Here is a 17093-nt window from a genome sequence, read left to right as displayed (position 1 = left end):
AGGTCTCATACAGCATAGAAAATTCCAGCAACATTGCAGCAATGTTGCAATGTTGCAGATTGCAATGCAATATTACGGAGACATTGCAGAAACATAAATTAACAATATGCCTGGAAGATTGCATTGCATATGCTAGTAATATTCCGGAAATATATCAATATCATAATTTTTTAATAAAGTAGTGCCAATAACGAACCAAAGCAAACTATTCGCGTATAATAATATATTAATTTAATTCATCCATAATTATTCATCCGCATTTAGCAAACTAAGGTCGGGCGACATAACTAAATTTTCCGCTGAATTTCTACATTCCCTAAAAGTACAACCGTCGACTGTATATCGACAACCGTATATCGACTGTAAGTCGACTCATTCAAGTCAAGCTTTCAAAGTTGACTGCAAATCGACTTTGCATAGACGTCTGCAGAGATCCTTCAAATGTTGACTCTAAGACGTCTAAAAAAAGGCATGCGATTCCGTGGTACTGTGTGCCTTATAGTATTGTTAAGAAACATAAATATTTATATCAATAGATGAAATAGGTCCATACAGGATGTCAGGTAACTACCGCCCGTGGTTTCGTGGATTGATAGATCAAGTAAAACTGAGCAGAAAAGTCCTTTATAATTTTTTAATATTTGCCATAGTTAACGAAAAAAAAATTAATAAAGTTTGCGAATAAGAGCGTATCACCGCGCGCAAGGACCGCCCGCCGGTCGCCGAGACGTTGGCAGCCGCGGCTGTAGGCGCGGCGCGGTGAGGAGGGAAAAGCAGAAGTAGCTACGCCCTCGAGTTACTGACCAATCACAAACAAGATTACAGAAAAATAATCGACTGTGATTGGTTATTTTCTTACGACTTACGATTTACGGCTTATTGTAGAAAGCTCATTAAACTTATTGCACAATGATAACCCAGGCACAGAGAATAACAAGTCATAGATTTCGCAACTTCCGATTAATAGAAATCTATTCCCTAATGGTGAAAATTTTTCTCCTAATTTTTATTATAAGAATTTGAACGTTTTTCAGAAATACTCAGTCTACATCTTCTCGTAGAATTTTTCATACATGTTAAATCTGAAATATTCTGAAATTTCTTATTCTATAATGTCTAAAAAATACTTTTAACTTTTTTTATTATAGATTTAATATTTTATCAGAAATTATACAATAAAAAGTCTTAATCTCAGGATATTTTATACTTAACATATATAAAACTTTTGAGAAAAGATGTAGACTTTCTGAGTATTTTTGAAAAGTGTTCCAATTCGTATAAAAAAATTGAGAGTTCTAAAATTATACCGAAAATCTGAAAAAGTATTTGAAGAAATCTGAGAACAATTTTTATCACGGTTACCTGTTGTTATTCATTGTTTCTGTGTCTATGATTTTCAATATGTAATGGACTTTATGTTTTTTAAACGTAGCTATTGTAGACACTCATAATCACGCTGGTATCAAAATAAAAGAAAATTATAATTTTCCAAAGCAAAAAATTATAATTGTCCAAAAACCGTAATTTTCTTACAATTTTCTTCATTATAATATCAATTGAAAATCACAATGAGACGTCGCCGCGTCGTTACAAACGTTTTTTATACACTGAAGAAAATATCCCTCGCTTACCTGCTTGCCGTCGACGACAACGAGGCGTTTGTCAAAGAGAATCATTAAATTATCAGAATCCTTACAATCCTGATCAGGTATTGTTTATTTAGTTATATCACTTGCTTGACATTTTTCTGTTAAAACAGTACTAGAATCATTCTGCAGATGCATGTACAAAAAATTTTATCTTTTTGATTGTGCTCTTATTTAGAGTCATATTTATTATATGTTTACGTATCATAACATATAATAAATAGTCCTTAATAATCTCAAAAGTGGTAGTTTGACATTATTTTTGTATATATTTGATATTTAATAATTTAAGTAAAATAATTTGAATATACTGACAATTTGTATGAAAATTTCGATGTATGTATTTTTTACTAGAAATTATTTCAGAATACAATATCATTTGCAACGTCAACATTGCAAAGTGACACTAAAAAGACAGATGAAATAACACAAAACAATTTAATGTCTGTCATCAATAGAGTTACTGATGCCCAATATGCGTCGTGTTCTTGGCAGGTATGCAGTAATTTTTTGAAAATATTCTGAAAATAACATTTTGATAGAATAAGAATTCTCATTTTCTTATAACGACTACCTTGTTTTTTATTCCTTTTTTTACATTTAATTAACATTTCGTTTTTTTTTTAAGAACAACTGTAATAAAATACACAACGTTATCAATATGAAAGAATCAAGTAAATCCGATATTTTATCTAACGATGACGAGGAAATCAGAGAGGTTGCCTCGAATTCATCATCAAAATCCGCATCATCACCAAAAAGAGACTCAAGATCTTTATCATCATCAGAAAACGACTTTTTGGCTAATAATACTTCATCACACACTTTATCAGATCCTATCGATCACAGCAATGTAGAGACAAAGAAGACATTGCCAGAGAGATTATGTAATTGTACAAATACTACAATCGGTGATGTTATTTTTATGTGTCTTGCGTTAGGAGTCAGGCATAATTTAACATGGGAGGCACAGCTTGATATTCTGCGAATGATCAATTCAATTTATGATAAGAAACATATTCCACTAACAAAGTACAAATACTTTCAATATATAGAGAAAGAAAAAGAGACGATATCTTATCACATCTATTGTCCAACATGTGAAGTGTATCTAGGAGAAAAGAGTTGTTTGTCAGAATCTATGCATTGTCCTTACTGCGTTAATGATGTAGATGTGTCTAAGCCGTCAAACTTTGTCTTATCTATATCATTAGAGTTGCAGTTACAAAAATTAGTGAATGATTCACGTATAGCAACCTTATTGCTTATCCACAGATTTAACCGTAAGAAGGAACATCCTGATGCTTTTGAGGACATATATGATGAGAAACAATTCAAAAAGCATTGCGGTCCTGGAGGAATATTCTCTTCCCCTTTTAATTTTTCATTTTCTTTCTGTACAGATGGAATATCAACTGGAAAGTCGACTGGTAAATCATTGTGGCCTATTTATGTAACTATTAATGAACTCTCATTTAAAGACCGTAGCAGATATATGCTTCTTGCTGGGCTATATATTGGACCTAAAGATCCGAATCAACTGACTTTCTTTGAACCCTTTGTTAAAGAAACAAATAAACTTTCGTCTGAGGGTTTTTCTTGAATTCACGAGAGAAAAGAGATTGTCAGTAAAGTTATGCGCTGTAACTGATTCTGTTGCACATTGGCAACTTCTCAATATGCAATCCTTCCACGCATATTACGGCTGTACATTTTGTTATGAAAAACAAGAGAAAACAGGTTTAAAATCACGATGCTTTAATATCCTCTCTAGAGCAGATGACAGAATAGCAGAATCTACTTATCAGGATGCAATGATAGCGCATCAAAGGAGAGATGAACCATATATAAGTAAGCAGCATTACAAGGGTGTCAAGGACTTATCTATTTTGACGAATCTACTCTATTTTGATTTTTTTGGGGGGTTTTGTCGTCGATTACATGCATGCTATCCTCTTAGGTGTAATAAAATCTCATATGGAATATCTGTTTTAATCTACTAAAAAGAAATGTTGGCTAGATATGGCAGATACTATTGCTTTAAAGAATTTGACGGATACGATAGATTGTCGTCTTCTTAGCATACAACCTTCAACAGGAATAAGTAGAAGTCCTCGTTCAATCGAATACTGTTGCAAGTGGAAAGCTTTGGAATGACAATCATGGCTATTATTTTATTGTATACCATGCTTGCAAGGCTTGCTTAAAAACAAATATTTAGCTCATCTCGCGATGCTCTCCCAAGCAACTAATATTCTCGTTCAACGTTCTGTATCTCGTGCTGGAATTGAGGAAGCGCACTTTTTCATTCAATATTGTAATTATTGTCAAAAGTATTTAGAACCTAAACATACAATATACAACCTTCATCTTCTTACTCATGTGTCTAAATGTGTCATAAACTGGGATCCCTTGTGGACACATAATGCATTTTGTTATGAAGGACAGAATAGACATTTATTACAACTGTATCAGAGTCCGTTTCAAATTATTTCACAGATTGCTCGCAAGTTTCTTATGTTTAATTCACTATCTACCCTATGTGAGAAGCTTGTGTCATCTGAAAGCACCATTGATTTCTCAGAAAAGATTTTGAATAAGAATCTTACATATTTTGTACGTTCCGATGGAGCACTTCTCTTAGGAAGGGAACAGCGTAATGTTTCGATTTTGCTTGAAGAAGAGCAATGTTTAGTCCATTTTGGAAATTGTAACATCAAGAATTTTACCTTTTTTCATAGGTTATTGTGCAATGGAATGAGATATACCTCCTTTCAATATGTTGACAAAAAAAATAATGATACTTGTGCTATCCTAAGAGATGGGAAAGTTGTAAAAATAAAATACATTGCTCTATCAGCATTAGGGGAAATTTTACTTCTTGTACAAGTAGTTAAATGTTCTAAGCGTTTATTAGTTCATAATAATTACGTGGCTCTAAGACACATTCTCAAAATTAAAAGAGAAGCCGAAATGATGTGTATTAAACTGTCACTTATTAAAGAACCATGTATTGTAATAAATTTACCTAATAATACTTATGTGTGTGGACTACCTTTTGGTTGTCATCGGGATGATTAACTTCAAATGTATTCTAAATTGATTTATAATAAATTAATTTATAAATTTTTAATGTGTAACTTTTGATATTTTTCTATTTCTTATTTATAAACAATTTTAATTAATTTATAATAGCTTTAATAAGAATGTAAAAAATAGAGAACCTTAGAGGCTAACGTTAATTATTTTAAAGAAAATATTATTTAATTTTGAAAGAAAATAAACTTTTTCTTTTACATTAACCTCCTATGTGAAAAAAAATTAGGAAGAGGTTTATCAGATGAGCGTTTCTTGAACGAAGGAAAACGTTTAATAAACGGCGTTAGGAAAAGCGTTTACTAAACGTTTGAACGTCGGGTAGCAAACTCTCTATACAAAATATCTTCAGTGTTTACTAGCGTATTCTAAAAAGCGTTACTTGAGCATTGTCAAACTGTCATCAAACCTTATATACAGCGTTTGATAAGAGTTCAAAAGCGTTCTAATCCAACAGCGTTTTGTAAGCGTTTTTACAAAGTTTGAAAGCGTATAAACTCTCAAAAAACTTTCAACAAGCGGTTGTGAACGCTTTATAAAGTTTCTTATTTTCGCCAGGAAAGTGGTGACCCCGACGTGATCATTTTTTCAATATTTTTGACGACCAAACGCAAAGTTTTGCGGAATTTTGACAATTAACCCATGTTCGTGGGTAAAATTGTGAATGCACGAACGGAACAGAAGTGCAGCGACATGCTTCTCATGCACGAAGACAAGGAACAGGCGCCGACGCAGCCGCATAGGCAACCGTTGGTGCAGCCGCCAGCACAGTCGGCGGTACAGCCGATGGTACTATCTGCAATAATAGAGCCACCAGGATATTTTGTGCCTGGATCCGAGGTGAGTTGCGTGGGCATGCGAATGCCGGAGTTTTCGCCCACGGATCCTGAATTATGGTTTAGCATCATAGACCGTAGTTTTCAAGCCGCAGAAATAACGGTCGACTCGAAAAAGTTCGAATACGCATTGACGTCAATCGGTCCGCGTTATACTGCCGAGGTTTGAGACATCGTATTGAATTTGCCAAAGGAGCGCGCGTACAAAATATTAAAATCGGAACCGATCAAATGCCTCAGCTCATCGCAGGAGCATAAGATGCGTCGCTTACTCGAGCACAAGGAGATCGGCGACCGCAATCCATCATAATTTTTGCGTCATCTTCGTAGCCTCGCCGGGAATGTTATCGGCGATAAGGTATTGCAAACGATTTGGCTGAACCGTCTACCTGCTCATATTCAGCCGCATCTAGTGACGCAAACGGAAGATTCGCTGGATCAGGTGGCGGACATCGCGGATACGATTATGGAGGCGACGCGTTGTTGCAGGTCGCGGAAACGGCGCGGTCTTTGGCTTCGTGCAACACCGGACAGGACAACATCTTTAGAGGCAAGAATTAACTTGCAGATAGCGCAGATGCGCTTGTCGATGCAACAGGAGATGGCAGAGCAGCTAACGGCCATCCAAAAATCTATCGAAGCAATCGGCGAACCCAAGCAAGGCCATAGCAACGAGCGACGGTACACGCGCTCGCGTTTGCATTCGCGTTCTTGCCTGCGAGCTCATGGCCATGCAACTAATGGCTTACGCTATTATCATTGGCGTTTCGGCCCGGACGCTAGACGATGCAAGACTCCATGCTCCTTGCAACAGCAAGCGGGAAACGCAACGGCTAGTCGTTAATGGCGGCAAGCGATTCCGGCCTGTTGACACGTCGCCTCTTCGTGACGGACCACGATACGAGAGTCAGTTTTCTGATTGATACATTGAACTGATCTTTGTGTCTATCTGCGGAGGATGGTACGTGGTTCGCGACAAAAATCGAATTATGAGCTGTCGGTCGCAAACAGAATAATTATCCATACATATGGCACAGAGTGACGCTGAAGTTCTCTGACACTAAACTTTGGATTGCGACGAGTTTTTGTGTGACATTCCGTCGTGGCGGATGTATCCAGGCCGATTATCGGGGCTGACTTCCTTTCATTCTACAGACTACTGGTGGATCTAAGAAATGGTTGACTCGTGAACGGCATGACGAGTCTGACAGTGCAAGGATGATATTCACGATGTGAGATTACAAGCATTAAAACGATAACTAGAGCAACTCCGTATCACGAGTTGCTGATGCAATACCCTGACGTGACGAGACCAGAAAGTCGACCGAGTGAGGCTAACCATGATACGCGGCACTTTATCAAAACGACGCCGGGTCTCCCAGTCGGTTGGCCACGAAAATTCGCACCGGAGCAGTTAGCAGCCGCGAAAAGAGAATTACAGAAGATGATGGAACTCGAAATTGTACGACCATCTAAAAGCTGTTAGTCCTTGCCCTTGCATATGGTACTCAAGAAAGGAGAAGAATGGAGACCTTGCGGAGATTACAGGGCGTTCAACGCACAAACGATCCCTTGTGTACTTGCTATCTGGTGCGTCATATCCAGGATCACGCACAGAACCTACAGGGAAAGAAGATCTTTACAACATTGGATCTCGTTTGAGCATATCATCAGATCCCGGTAGCAGAAGAGAATATACTAAAGACTGCGACAACACCGTTTGGTATGTATTATACAAATTTCCGTATATGTCGTTCGGATTACGCAATGCAGCGCAGACCTTTCAGTGCTTCATCGACGAAGTTCTTCAGGGTCTGGAATTCAGAATTCATTGACGATATACTGGTCGCGCAAGGGAGAAAAAGTATAAGGAGCATTTAAAGATACTGTTTGAGCGATCGTAGAAGTACGGAATCGTAATTAACCCTGCTAAATGCGTATTTGGACAGCCAGAAGTACAGTTCCTCGGGTACCTGGTGACAGAAAAAAGAACTCGGCCACTGCCCGAGCGTGTGCAAGCTATTCGATAATACTAGATGCCAAGGACAGTAAAAAATCTTCGGCGATATCTAGGCATGTTAAACTTTTATAGAAGGTTTTTGTCGAGAGCTGCCGAAACACAAGTATCGCTGAATGACCTTCTTCAAAATAACGCAAAGGGAAAGGAACCGGTACCGTGGACGCAACAGGCACAACGAGCGTTCAAATTAACAAAAAAAAGCTTGGCACAGGTGGCTTTGTTGGCACATTCAAGGATAAGCGCGGAGCTAGCTTTGTTTACAGATGCATTTGATCACAGCGTCGGAGCCGCGTTGCAACAACGAGATGACAACAGTTGGAAGCCGTTAGCGTTCTTTTCGAAGAAATTAAGCCCAGCTGAATCGAAATACAGTGCGTTCGACAGAGAATTGTTGGCAGTGTACCTCGCAATTAAACATTTCCTGCATATTGTTACGACCGGAAAGGTCGTCCCGTTATCACACACTCAAGCTGTGACAATAACACGCACACTTCCAAAATAAGAAGACAGACTTTTAAAAAGATAACTTTAATATAAGAACGTGACAGTTCGTAAGAAAGATCAAGACAACGACGACCACAACCACCGTTGACAGGGAACGATATTCTATTGTTGCGCACACCGATCGTCTTGCGCAAGTCGATAATAGTCGCTTCCTCAGGGCGAGCACACAACACTGCCCTTTTTTTCAAAGTTGTCGTCCCGACAACTAATTCAGAAGGCCGAAAGATTCCTCACGACTTGTTGTTCGCTCATTTTCTTCATTTTGAGTCTTGCGCACTTCTTTCTTTATTCTTTGGACAAGGGAGGGGAATGAACTTTCAAGGATCCAACGCCTTTCAGACTTCCCATGTCCCCGCTTCGGTATTTGCCCTCAGGCCCACGGGAAAACCCCAAATCAAAAACCGGGGCGGTTTTCTTAAAAAGAAGAATGGCGATGTTTCAAACAAAGAAAGTCACTTTGCACGAATCTTGGAACTGAAATTAAAACAGAATCCAACGAGTTTCTTACTTAAAATAAAATACCCCTTTAAGGGAAAAAACTTTTTTAGTCACGAATTCTCGTCTCCTATAACTTAAACAAAATTTAAGACAAAATTCTCGCGAAAAGATCTAAATCCGACGACTCTCTGCTCCACCCTGTGCTCCTGCCTCAGGCCACCGAGCACCGCCCTCTGTGATCCAGAAGAAAAATAATCAAAGCTCACTCTCAGCTCCTGTTGAAAAAACAATCTCTAGAATTTATCTCCCAAGGTGAGGATTTTTAGGGAAACTCGACGACCTCTACCCAAGGCCACTGTCACAAGTTACTGAGCGTTGCCAGCGTCACTTCCAAACCAGCATTGGAGCTTCTTTCTGGAAGAGAAAGAAATCTTAAATCTCTCTCTTCTGCTCCATCCCCAGCTTTTGCCACGGATAACCGAGCGTCATCCTTCTCGATTCAAACCAAAATGACGACCTCCTGCTTTACCCTGGGCTTCTGCCACAGGTTATCGAGCGTGGTCTTGAGCAAAATCAAATAAAAACGATGATTTTCTGCTCTACCCTGGGCTCCTGCTACAGGTTACTGAGCGTCGTCTACTTCTGAAATCAAAATTTACTCGACAATCTCTTGTTCTCACCCGGGCCTCTGCTTCGGGAAGTCAAACACCGTATGGTGCAAATCCATTCTCTTGAGCTAAATCAAAACATTCTAAAATAATAGAAGCTAATTTTAAGCTTCTGAAGAAAGAACGGTCCCCCGAATCCATCCCCCAAGGCGAGGACTTTCAGAGAAGCACGACGACCTTCTGCTCTACTCTTGGCTCCTGCCATAGGTTACCGAGCGCCGTCCGAGTTTTAAACCAATGCCTTTCTGGAAGAAAGGAAACCCAGATCGTTTCCCTCCCTCCTGGGACAAAATCTCAATCCCGAAAAGAAGCAATTCTAAGCTAAAACTATAACTTTCTCTCTCTTTTTTTTTTTCTCTCTTTCTCAACGCAAACGCAACGCGCCCCCCGTCCATCCAACGCGAAAACTCCTCGCGTGCAAGCGATACAGAAACAACGTGCTTTGAATATTCGACGGAAAACTCACGATAAAGCAACGCGGACAAATGCGTCTCCAACATTCTAAGCAAAACCTCTCGCACGTAAATAAACATTTGTGGAAGGACTTAGCTGTGTCTCCCGCAGATGTTGTAGCTTCCTATCGCGTTGACGAAATAACGTCGCTAACTCCTTCCAACATTGTAAACAAATGTATCGCTCCTCACGCATCTTCCTCAACACCTCTAAAGTTGAACGAAGGACAGCTTCCGTCTCCGCCGTCTCCACGTGAGGATTCTAGCACTTTACCGAACGCGTGCAAATTTGCTTTCTTGATTCTGTCATGGCTCATTTTTATATTCGTGAAAACAGTCCAAGAACGGTCGGACGAGCTCCTAAAATGTTACGATCGGGAAGGTCGTCTCGTTATCACTCACGCTGTGACAATAACACGCGTACTCCTGAAATAAAAAGACAGACTTTTAAAAAGATAACTTTAATATGTAATGTACCGTTTTTCTCCGCGCGGATCAGCTCGCCGGAGCGATGCGAAAGAAAGGTTTGAGCGGGAAAAGAGAAAAGAAGTCGGGCTTGGAAATAATTACGCGGCGATGTATGACTGAATGTACATTTATTTTCTCCGGTGTGCGGAACAGAAAGATTACAGATGTGCTACACTCGCGAACGGACAAAGAAGACGAATTCGAGACAGTGCGCGGACTGACGAATTACAAAACGCGGATATGTACAAACCGTCGCCAGGCGACGGGACGCAGATGACGTCTCGACGCGGGCGCGGTTTTTTCACGGCTATCGTCGCGCGGTGGACAAAGCTTTCGCGGCACGATGTTGCGGTGTGCAAATCGGCAGGACAGCCGGGCGGCCGCGTGCGTGCCGGGAGCGATGGCGGTCTAGAAGCCACGGAACGCGTCGAGTAACTCAACCGAAACCCCGTAAAGGCGATCCCGTCGGTCTGCGTTCCGCGGAGGAGCGGAGATGTCCGCTGCTCGGGAGCTGGTCAGGAGTCTTCCTCTCACTAAGAACCTTGACGAGAGTCGGACGCTCGTGCTCGCGAAGATGCGGGAGAAGAAGGAGCTGGGCGGAAATGCGAAGTACCTTCGCCGTGACCAAGAACCTTCGACCACTTTATTTTCCGTGATGTCAGGCGCAGCGGATCAGTCGGTGATGCTGGCTGACGGAAAACAGGTGATTTTATCGGAGCACGTGACCCTATTTATACCCGGCGACTCCGTTTGCCTCCGTCATTTTCGGCGCTTGACGGCGGAGTCGCCGGAGTGGGACAAAAGTGCGTGCGCGTGCGCGCCGACTTGGCGCGTGCGATGGCTCGACACGGTTTTGCCGCGCGTAGCCTGTGATATTTTTTACAATTGAGTGCCCGAAGCACGCACCCCTCGGTTATAACCCGGCGGCTCTTTTCCGGATATTGATGACTGGGGACGATGCATATTATTTGTCGGTGGGGGGGGGTGCATCGTTACAAATATAAGAACGTGACAGTTTATAAGAAAGATCAAGACGACAATGACTACAACAATCGTTGACAGGGAACGATCTTCTCCTGTTGCGCACATCGATCGCCTTGCGCAAATCGATATTAATCGCTTCCTCAGGGCGAGCACACAACAATATGTTAGAGGCGCGAGCTTTTACAGTGTATACAGACCATAAACCGTTAACCTACGTAGCATATTTGTTTTCAGAGTTGTTAACAGATGCTGGCAAAACACAATCAACGACGCAGCCAATACAATACATAGGACTTGGAGCGAGAACGAGGCAAGAGCACATCGATTCCTGGAGAACGAACAGGAGCTGTGACGAGAGTCGGACGTAGGGTTCGCTTCCCGGATTGATTTCAGGCTCAAATAACAATAAAATTTATCCAAACGTACATCTATTTTATATGATAAAACATCAAATATTCATAGAAGTAAAAAGATTTGAAACGCGTATTATTATTATTATTATTAATCATTAACATGCATTTACGCAATTTGCTTATTTTTACGTAGTCGTATTTTACATAGTACATTTGCTTATTTTAGTTACTTTAATTCATTAATTTCTTTTCTTGCATTTATTGTAAGTAAGCTTAGAATATTTATCGTACTGCTGGTGTATTACTGGCAAGAAATCATGTGGCAAGCAATTGCCACAATCCTCATACAAACGAAAAAAGAAAAGAAAAAAAAATGTTTATGTCTCGGGCATATGGTCTCCGAATGTTAGCCATAAATTTTCTAACATTTGATAATCATAAAAATTGGTCCATTGTTAGAGCATGTTCGTTCTACAATGGATCAGAAGTAAAATGCTTGACCCGGACAAACACGCAGACCAGAACCTTTTTGACTATGATTGCAAGCACATCTCCGTCGCGGTTAAGATTGCTATTTAACTTATTCTATTGAAAGAAATATATATAATTTCATTCAATCACTCCGTTACTTAATCACTCCTCACGCATTACCATCCATTCCTACATCCAAAATATAATATTAACTTTTTGTAAAGTTACGTCTGATGCCCAAAATTTTCCCTTAACTTTACGCACCATCCGCATGCATTTGTTAACGTAACTTTAAACCTTATAGAGAAAATTACAGAAACAAATTTTGACACATAGAGATAATGTAACATAAATAGCCACGTCAAATCTAGAATTATAATAGCATCACATAACCGCTCTAAATTTTGTAACATTTTTCAATAAAAATATTAACAGAATAATAATAAAATAATAAACTTGTGATCGCGTGATGATTGCGTGCACTAGGTGCTATCGCGCCGTACATGCGAACCTGAGATCACTAGTTAAAGTATAAATTTGATTAAATTGGAAATAATGCGCGGAATGCAATTTACAACGCTCACGCGCGGTTTTCCCGTGCCTTGCGGCCCCCGCCAGCGTCACCAAGCTCGCGCGCGCACCAACTCTCCAAGATTTATCCAGGCATAAAGAAAAATAGTTTTCTCATAGTAGGAATAATAACCTTGCAAACTTCAACGTGCATTCTTGTAGAGCACCTATTCCACTATCCTACTATGCACGCGCAACTAGAAAAACGAGAAAACTGAGAGCATTATAAGCGACCAAAGTATAAAAATCAATTTCACCCAAAAGCAATATTGAAATTTAAATTTTTCGGTAACGTAACGTGTTTGCGCAGAATTGTCGCCGCGAATGGGTACTCCTTAATAATGCTCGAGCTCCGCATTACGAATGCTCGTAGGGGGGCCTTGACAGTAGCGAATTTGAGACCCTTATCTCCATCTCGTGGAACGTCGCGAGATTCGGCGGTCGCGTTCTCGAGCCTCGCACCTTCCCCCCCTGATCGGCTCATCGGTCAGCGATTTTCCGAGCGCGAGCCTTAGCTTACTGTACGACTTCGAGAAAGAAACACCTGTGCGAAAATCGAATAAAGTGTCCGCTCTTGTTAATTGCGTGCGCGTTATACTACCCGGCTCTGCCACTCCTCGTCCTCTCGCAACTTAACTTAATTTAAACTAAACTATTTGGAAACGCCTTCCTGCATCGGGAAGTGCGCCACCATAATTTTTGGTCCTTCGAGCCGGATACCAACGGCGTTGGAATCGGAGCAAGGACGAGCGATAGGTCGGCAACTCGCCACGCGATTTTGTGAGCCATCTTGGATGCCGGCACGGTTCCCGACAAACATTCCGTGCATCCTGTGAACTCTTTGTCTTTGGCGCATAGCGTGTGTGTGTGCGTGGACTCGCAAGTGCACGGTACGTCAGACTGTTGACTGGGAGCGAGGACATAGCCGTGCGGAACACCAGGAGCCGGTCTCCGGGCTTTCTACATTCGCTCACACCGTGTTGCCGTGCGTGCTTGTACGCGCCGTGGAGCAGGACATTGAGAAAAAAGCTGTGCGCAAAATCCTCGAGTCGTAAACGAGCTCGGGGCAACCGGAAACCACGGTGGAACGTGGACATCGTCCTCGAGCACACCCTCCTCCCCCGCAAGCAACGTAAGTTTGGTAAGAGGGGAGCGGCGCGGTGAGGGACGATACTGGCATCTACGCTTCACGCATCTACACGCCTCGCGCACGTGTCTTGCTCGCTCGGAGCACGGTGCGAAATCGGTTGCTTTCTCTTTTTCCACTAGCGTTCCAGCGTGCAGCGCTTTCGCTCGCACGCCCGCGAACGTGCATGCTACAGCGTGCTCCGTATTGGACGCTCGCTCGCATTTAACTCTCATCTCCTTGCGCGATTTTCGTGCGACATTTGTTGACTCGTGCGATATTCGTGCGACATTTGCTGATTCTTTTTCCGTCGACTCGCATTATTTGTTCGCGACCGGACTCTCGTTTACTTTCTTTCCGCGACGGTGCTGAAACAAAACGCGCCTTAAATTTTATTCGCGCCGTTATTTGGCGCAAATTTAATTTTGAAACGCGCTGTTTTCTACATCATGCCGTTGGAGCGTGCGGAAATTGACGAGACTTTGGCGCATCAGAACCTTAAGCTGATCGCGAACTTTCAGGCAAATACCTCTAAACAGAAGGCAGCAAAGGACATGACGCTAAGCGATTTTCAAACGCGAGATCGTCTCCTTGAAGATTATTAAAAAAACTTCCAATTAAGGGATTATGCGCTCTTTCCTCATGCCGAGGAGCTCAAGGGTCGCACATATTTTAAGGAGAACCTCTACGAGTCAGGGTTGTCGGCCTATATGTTGGCGAAGTCGTGGCTAACCGAGCGCATTGCCGCGAGAACGATGACTGTGCTAAGCGGTGGACCTGCGTGCAGATCTGGTCCAATCGTTTCAACCTCGACTTCCTAACTTGAACACGTCAAGCTCCCGAACGGGACTCAGAGGGATTGGCAGAGCTTCAAAAGCAAATTTCAATCGCTCGTCTTGAACGATCCGAGCATAACCGCGGTCATTAAATTTCAGCATCTTCTCAACTCCTTAGAAGGAGAAGCTGGAGGCAAGCTCAAGGGACTGGAGGTCACCGGAGAGAATTTTACTACTGCCTGGGAGTCGCTCTGCAGTCGATACGACAACATTTTTCTTAGGTTTTTCACTTACTTCAATGCGTTGCTCGCGCTGCCTTGGCTAAGGAGACAAGCGCGCATTTGAATGGCCTTCTCAATACGACTAACGAAAGCATAAACGCCTTCAAGTCGCTAAAGCTTCCTGTTGAACACTGGGATATGGTGTTCATTCAATGCATCGAGTCCAAGTTAGCTCCTGCAACACGCATGGACTGGGCGAAGCAGGTTGAAACCCTTCAGGACGGTTTCTTCCCAAAGTTTGAACTTTTCAAGAAGTTTCTTGAAGACCGGATCCAGACCTTGGACAGAGTCGAGGCCGTAATTCAGGCATCAGCAGATTCCAAGGGCAAATTTTCTAACGGTCAACAGGGAAGCTCGGGCAAGCAACCAAAGGGGAAGAGCACCGCTGTTCACACGACAGTTTCCTCCTCTTCAAAATCAAACAGTTCGAAGTTCTCGGACCCTGGTTCCTGTGCGCATTGTCAAGGACCACATTTCATCAGCAGGTGCAAGGGCTTTGCCGCTCTTTCGCGGGGCAAACGAAAGCACCTTGCTGTCAACAAAGATCTTTGCACGAATTGCCTCAGCAACCGTCAAAGCAACCACAAAGTCGACGAGTGCAAATCTCAAGGGCGGTGTCTCGTGTGCGCTGGGTTGCACCACACGCGACTTCACCAAGACGGACAGCATCTCGGATTTATAACGCAACATCTCTCTGAATCCTCAAGGAAAACCACCACGCATGTTACATCCAGTTCTCCACAGATTCTTTGTGAGCAACTACTAGCGACGGCCGTAGTCACCTTGCAATCTGAGACTGGGGTGTCTCTGACTGCACGCGTGCTCCTGGATTCCTGCGCAGAGCAATGCATCGTTTTGGAATACGTTGTCCAGGCGCTCAACTTGAAACGCAAACCCGCTCACGTCATTGTCAATAGCACGGGCGGCACTCCAAATACAGTTGCTCAGAGTCGCGTCGGACTCATTTTGAAATCGCAACGAGACGCTAATTTTTTACTTAAGTTCTCAGCTCTGGTGTTGAAAAAGATCTCCAATCTGGTGCCCAAACGGCGGGTCAAGCCTCAGGAAAGGTGGAGCCATCTTGACGGCCTTCACCTAGCCGACCCTCACTACGGAGCGCCCAGCAGACTGCATCCTCAGCTCGGCAGTCTTTGGCGTCGCTATGCTACCCGGAATGCGGCTGTCAATCCTCTTGAGGCTCCGATAGCGCACGAGACCGGTTGGGTCCTCATGGGCAGCGCAAAACCGAACAACAGTCTCAGCGAAAGGACTTCCGTGCATCACGTCTCCGTCGACTATGAGCTTACTAAAGCCGTGGCTAGGTTCTGGGAGACAGAAGAGGTCCCGCGTGTGCATCAGCCGAGCTACCAGGACTGTTGGGACCAATTCAAGAGGACGATCTTCCGCAACAGAGAGGGCCGCTATGTTGTACGGCTGCCCTTCTCCAAAACTCCTCAATTTTCTGGCATCGACACGAAGGCGCGAGTCTGCATGATGCGTCTCGAACGTCGATTTGCCAAACAACCCGATGTCGCATCCGCATACTCTGCCTTCATGCGCGAATACATCGACCTTGGCCATATGGAGGTGGTTCCGGAGAGCGAGGTGGCAACAAACCAGGCCTATTATCTGCCACATCACCCCGTTTTCAAAAGAGACTGTGACAAAATTCGAGTCGTGTTTAACGGCTCTCAGAAAGGCGCGATAGGCGTCTCACTTAATTCCAGGCTCCATGCTGGTCCTAAGTTGTAGGAGGATTTATTGGTCGTGCTGTTGAGATGGTGTTTCTTCCGGTATGCATTCACCTGCAATGTGGTGAAAATGTTTTGCCAGATGTTAATACATCGGCAGGATTTGGACTGGCAGTGCATCTTCTGGAGGTTCTCCCGAGACGCCGTTGCTTTCGTACCGCCTGCTCACGGTGACATATGGTACCGCCTCTGCACCGTTTCACGCCAAGGCCTGTCTATTGGACTTCGCCGAAGCGGAGGCGCATCGCTTCCCACTCGGGTCCAAGCTGCTCCGAAAAAATTGCTGTGTGGACGATTTTTTGGCGGGAGGAGACACACCCGAGAAAGCAGCAGCTGCTAAGACGGAACTTGTTGGCATCCTATCCTCCTCGGGAATGGCGGTGGACATGGGTTGCCAATCACGCCGACCTTCTCGGTACAGCTGAGCCGCTGCATTACAGGAGGCTTACAGCAAGCGACGCAGTCTCGACTTTGGGCCTGAAGTGGCTGCCTCACACGGACGTCTTCAACTTCGAGGTGCGGCTTCCGCCGTCACCTCCTGCAGTAACAAAGCGCGCAATTTTGTCTCAAATTGCCACGTTGTTCGACCCGGTGGGCTGGGTGTGTGTAGTGGTAATACGAGCGAAGCTGCTTCTCCAGTGCCTGTGGCTTTA

General features: G+C 43.1%; 1 protein-coding gene across 1 annotated transcript; it reads left to right on the top strand.

The window, feature by feature from the left end:
• Window positions 1-10621: 10621 nt before the first annotated feature.
• On the top strand, window positions 10622-16865 carry LOC105208015. The gene is made up of 3 exons (XM_039453177.1): window positions 10622-10831; window positions 14690-16437; window positions 16541-16865. Exons 1-3 carry the CDS (start codon window positions 10622-10624, stop codon window positions 16863-16865), a joined length of 2283 nt encoding a protein of 760 aa, XP_039309111.1.
• Window positions 16866-17093: the final 228 nt, after the last annotated feature.

This window comes from Solenopsis invicta, chromosome 8 (genome assembly GCF_016802725.1).
Source record: "Solenopsis invicta isolate M01_SB chromosome 8, UNIL_Sinv_3.0, whole genome shotgun sequence".
Classification (NCBI taxonomy): Eukaryota; Metazoa; Arthropoda; class Insecta; order Hymenoptera; family Formicidae; genus Solenopsis; species Solenopsis invicta.
Note: the sequence above shows the minus strand (reverse complement) of the source record. Positions and strands in the feature narration are given on the sequence as shown.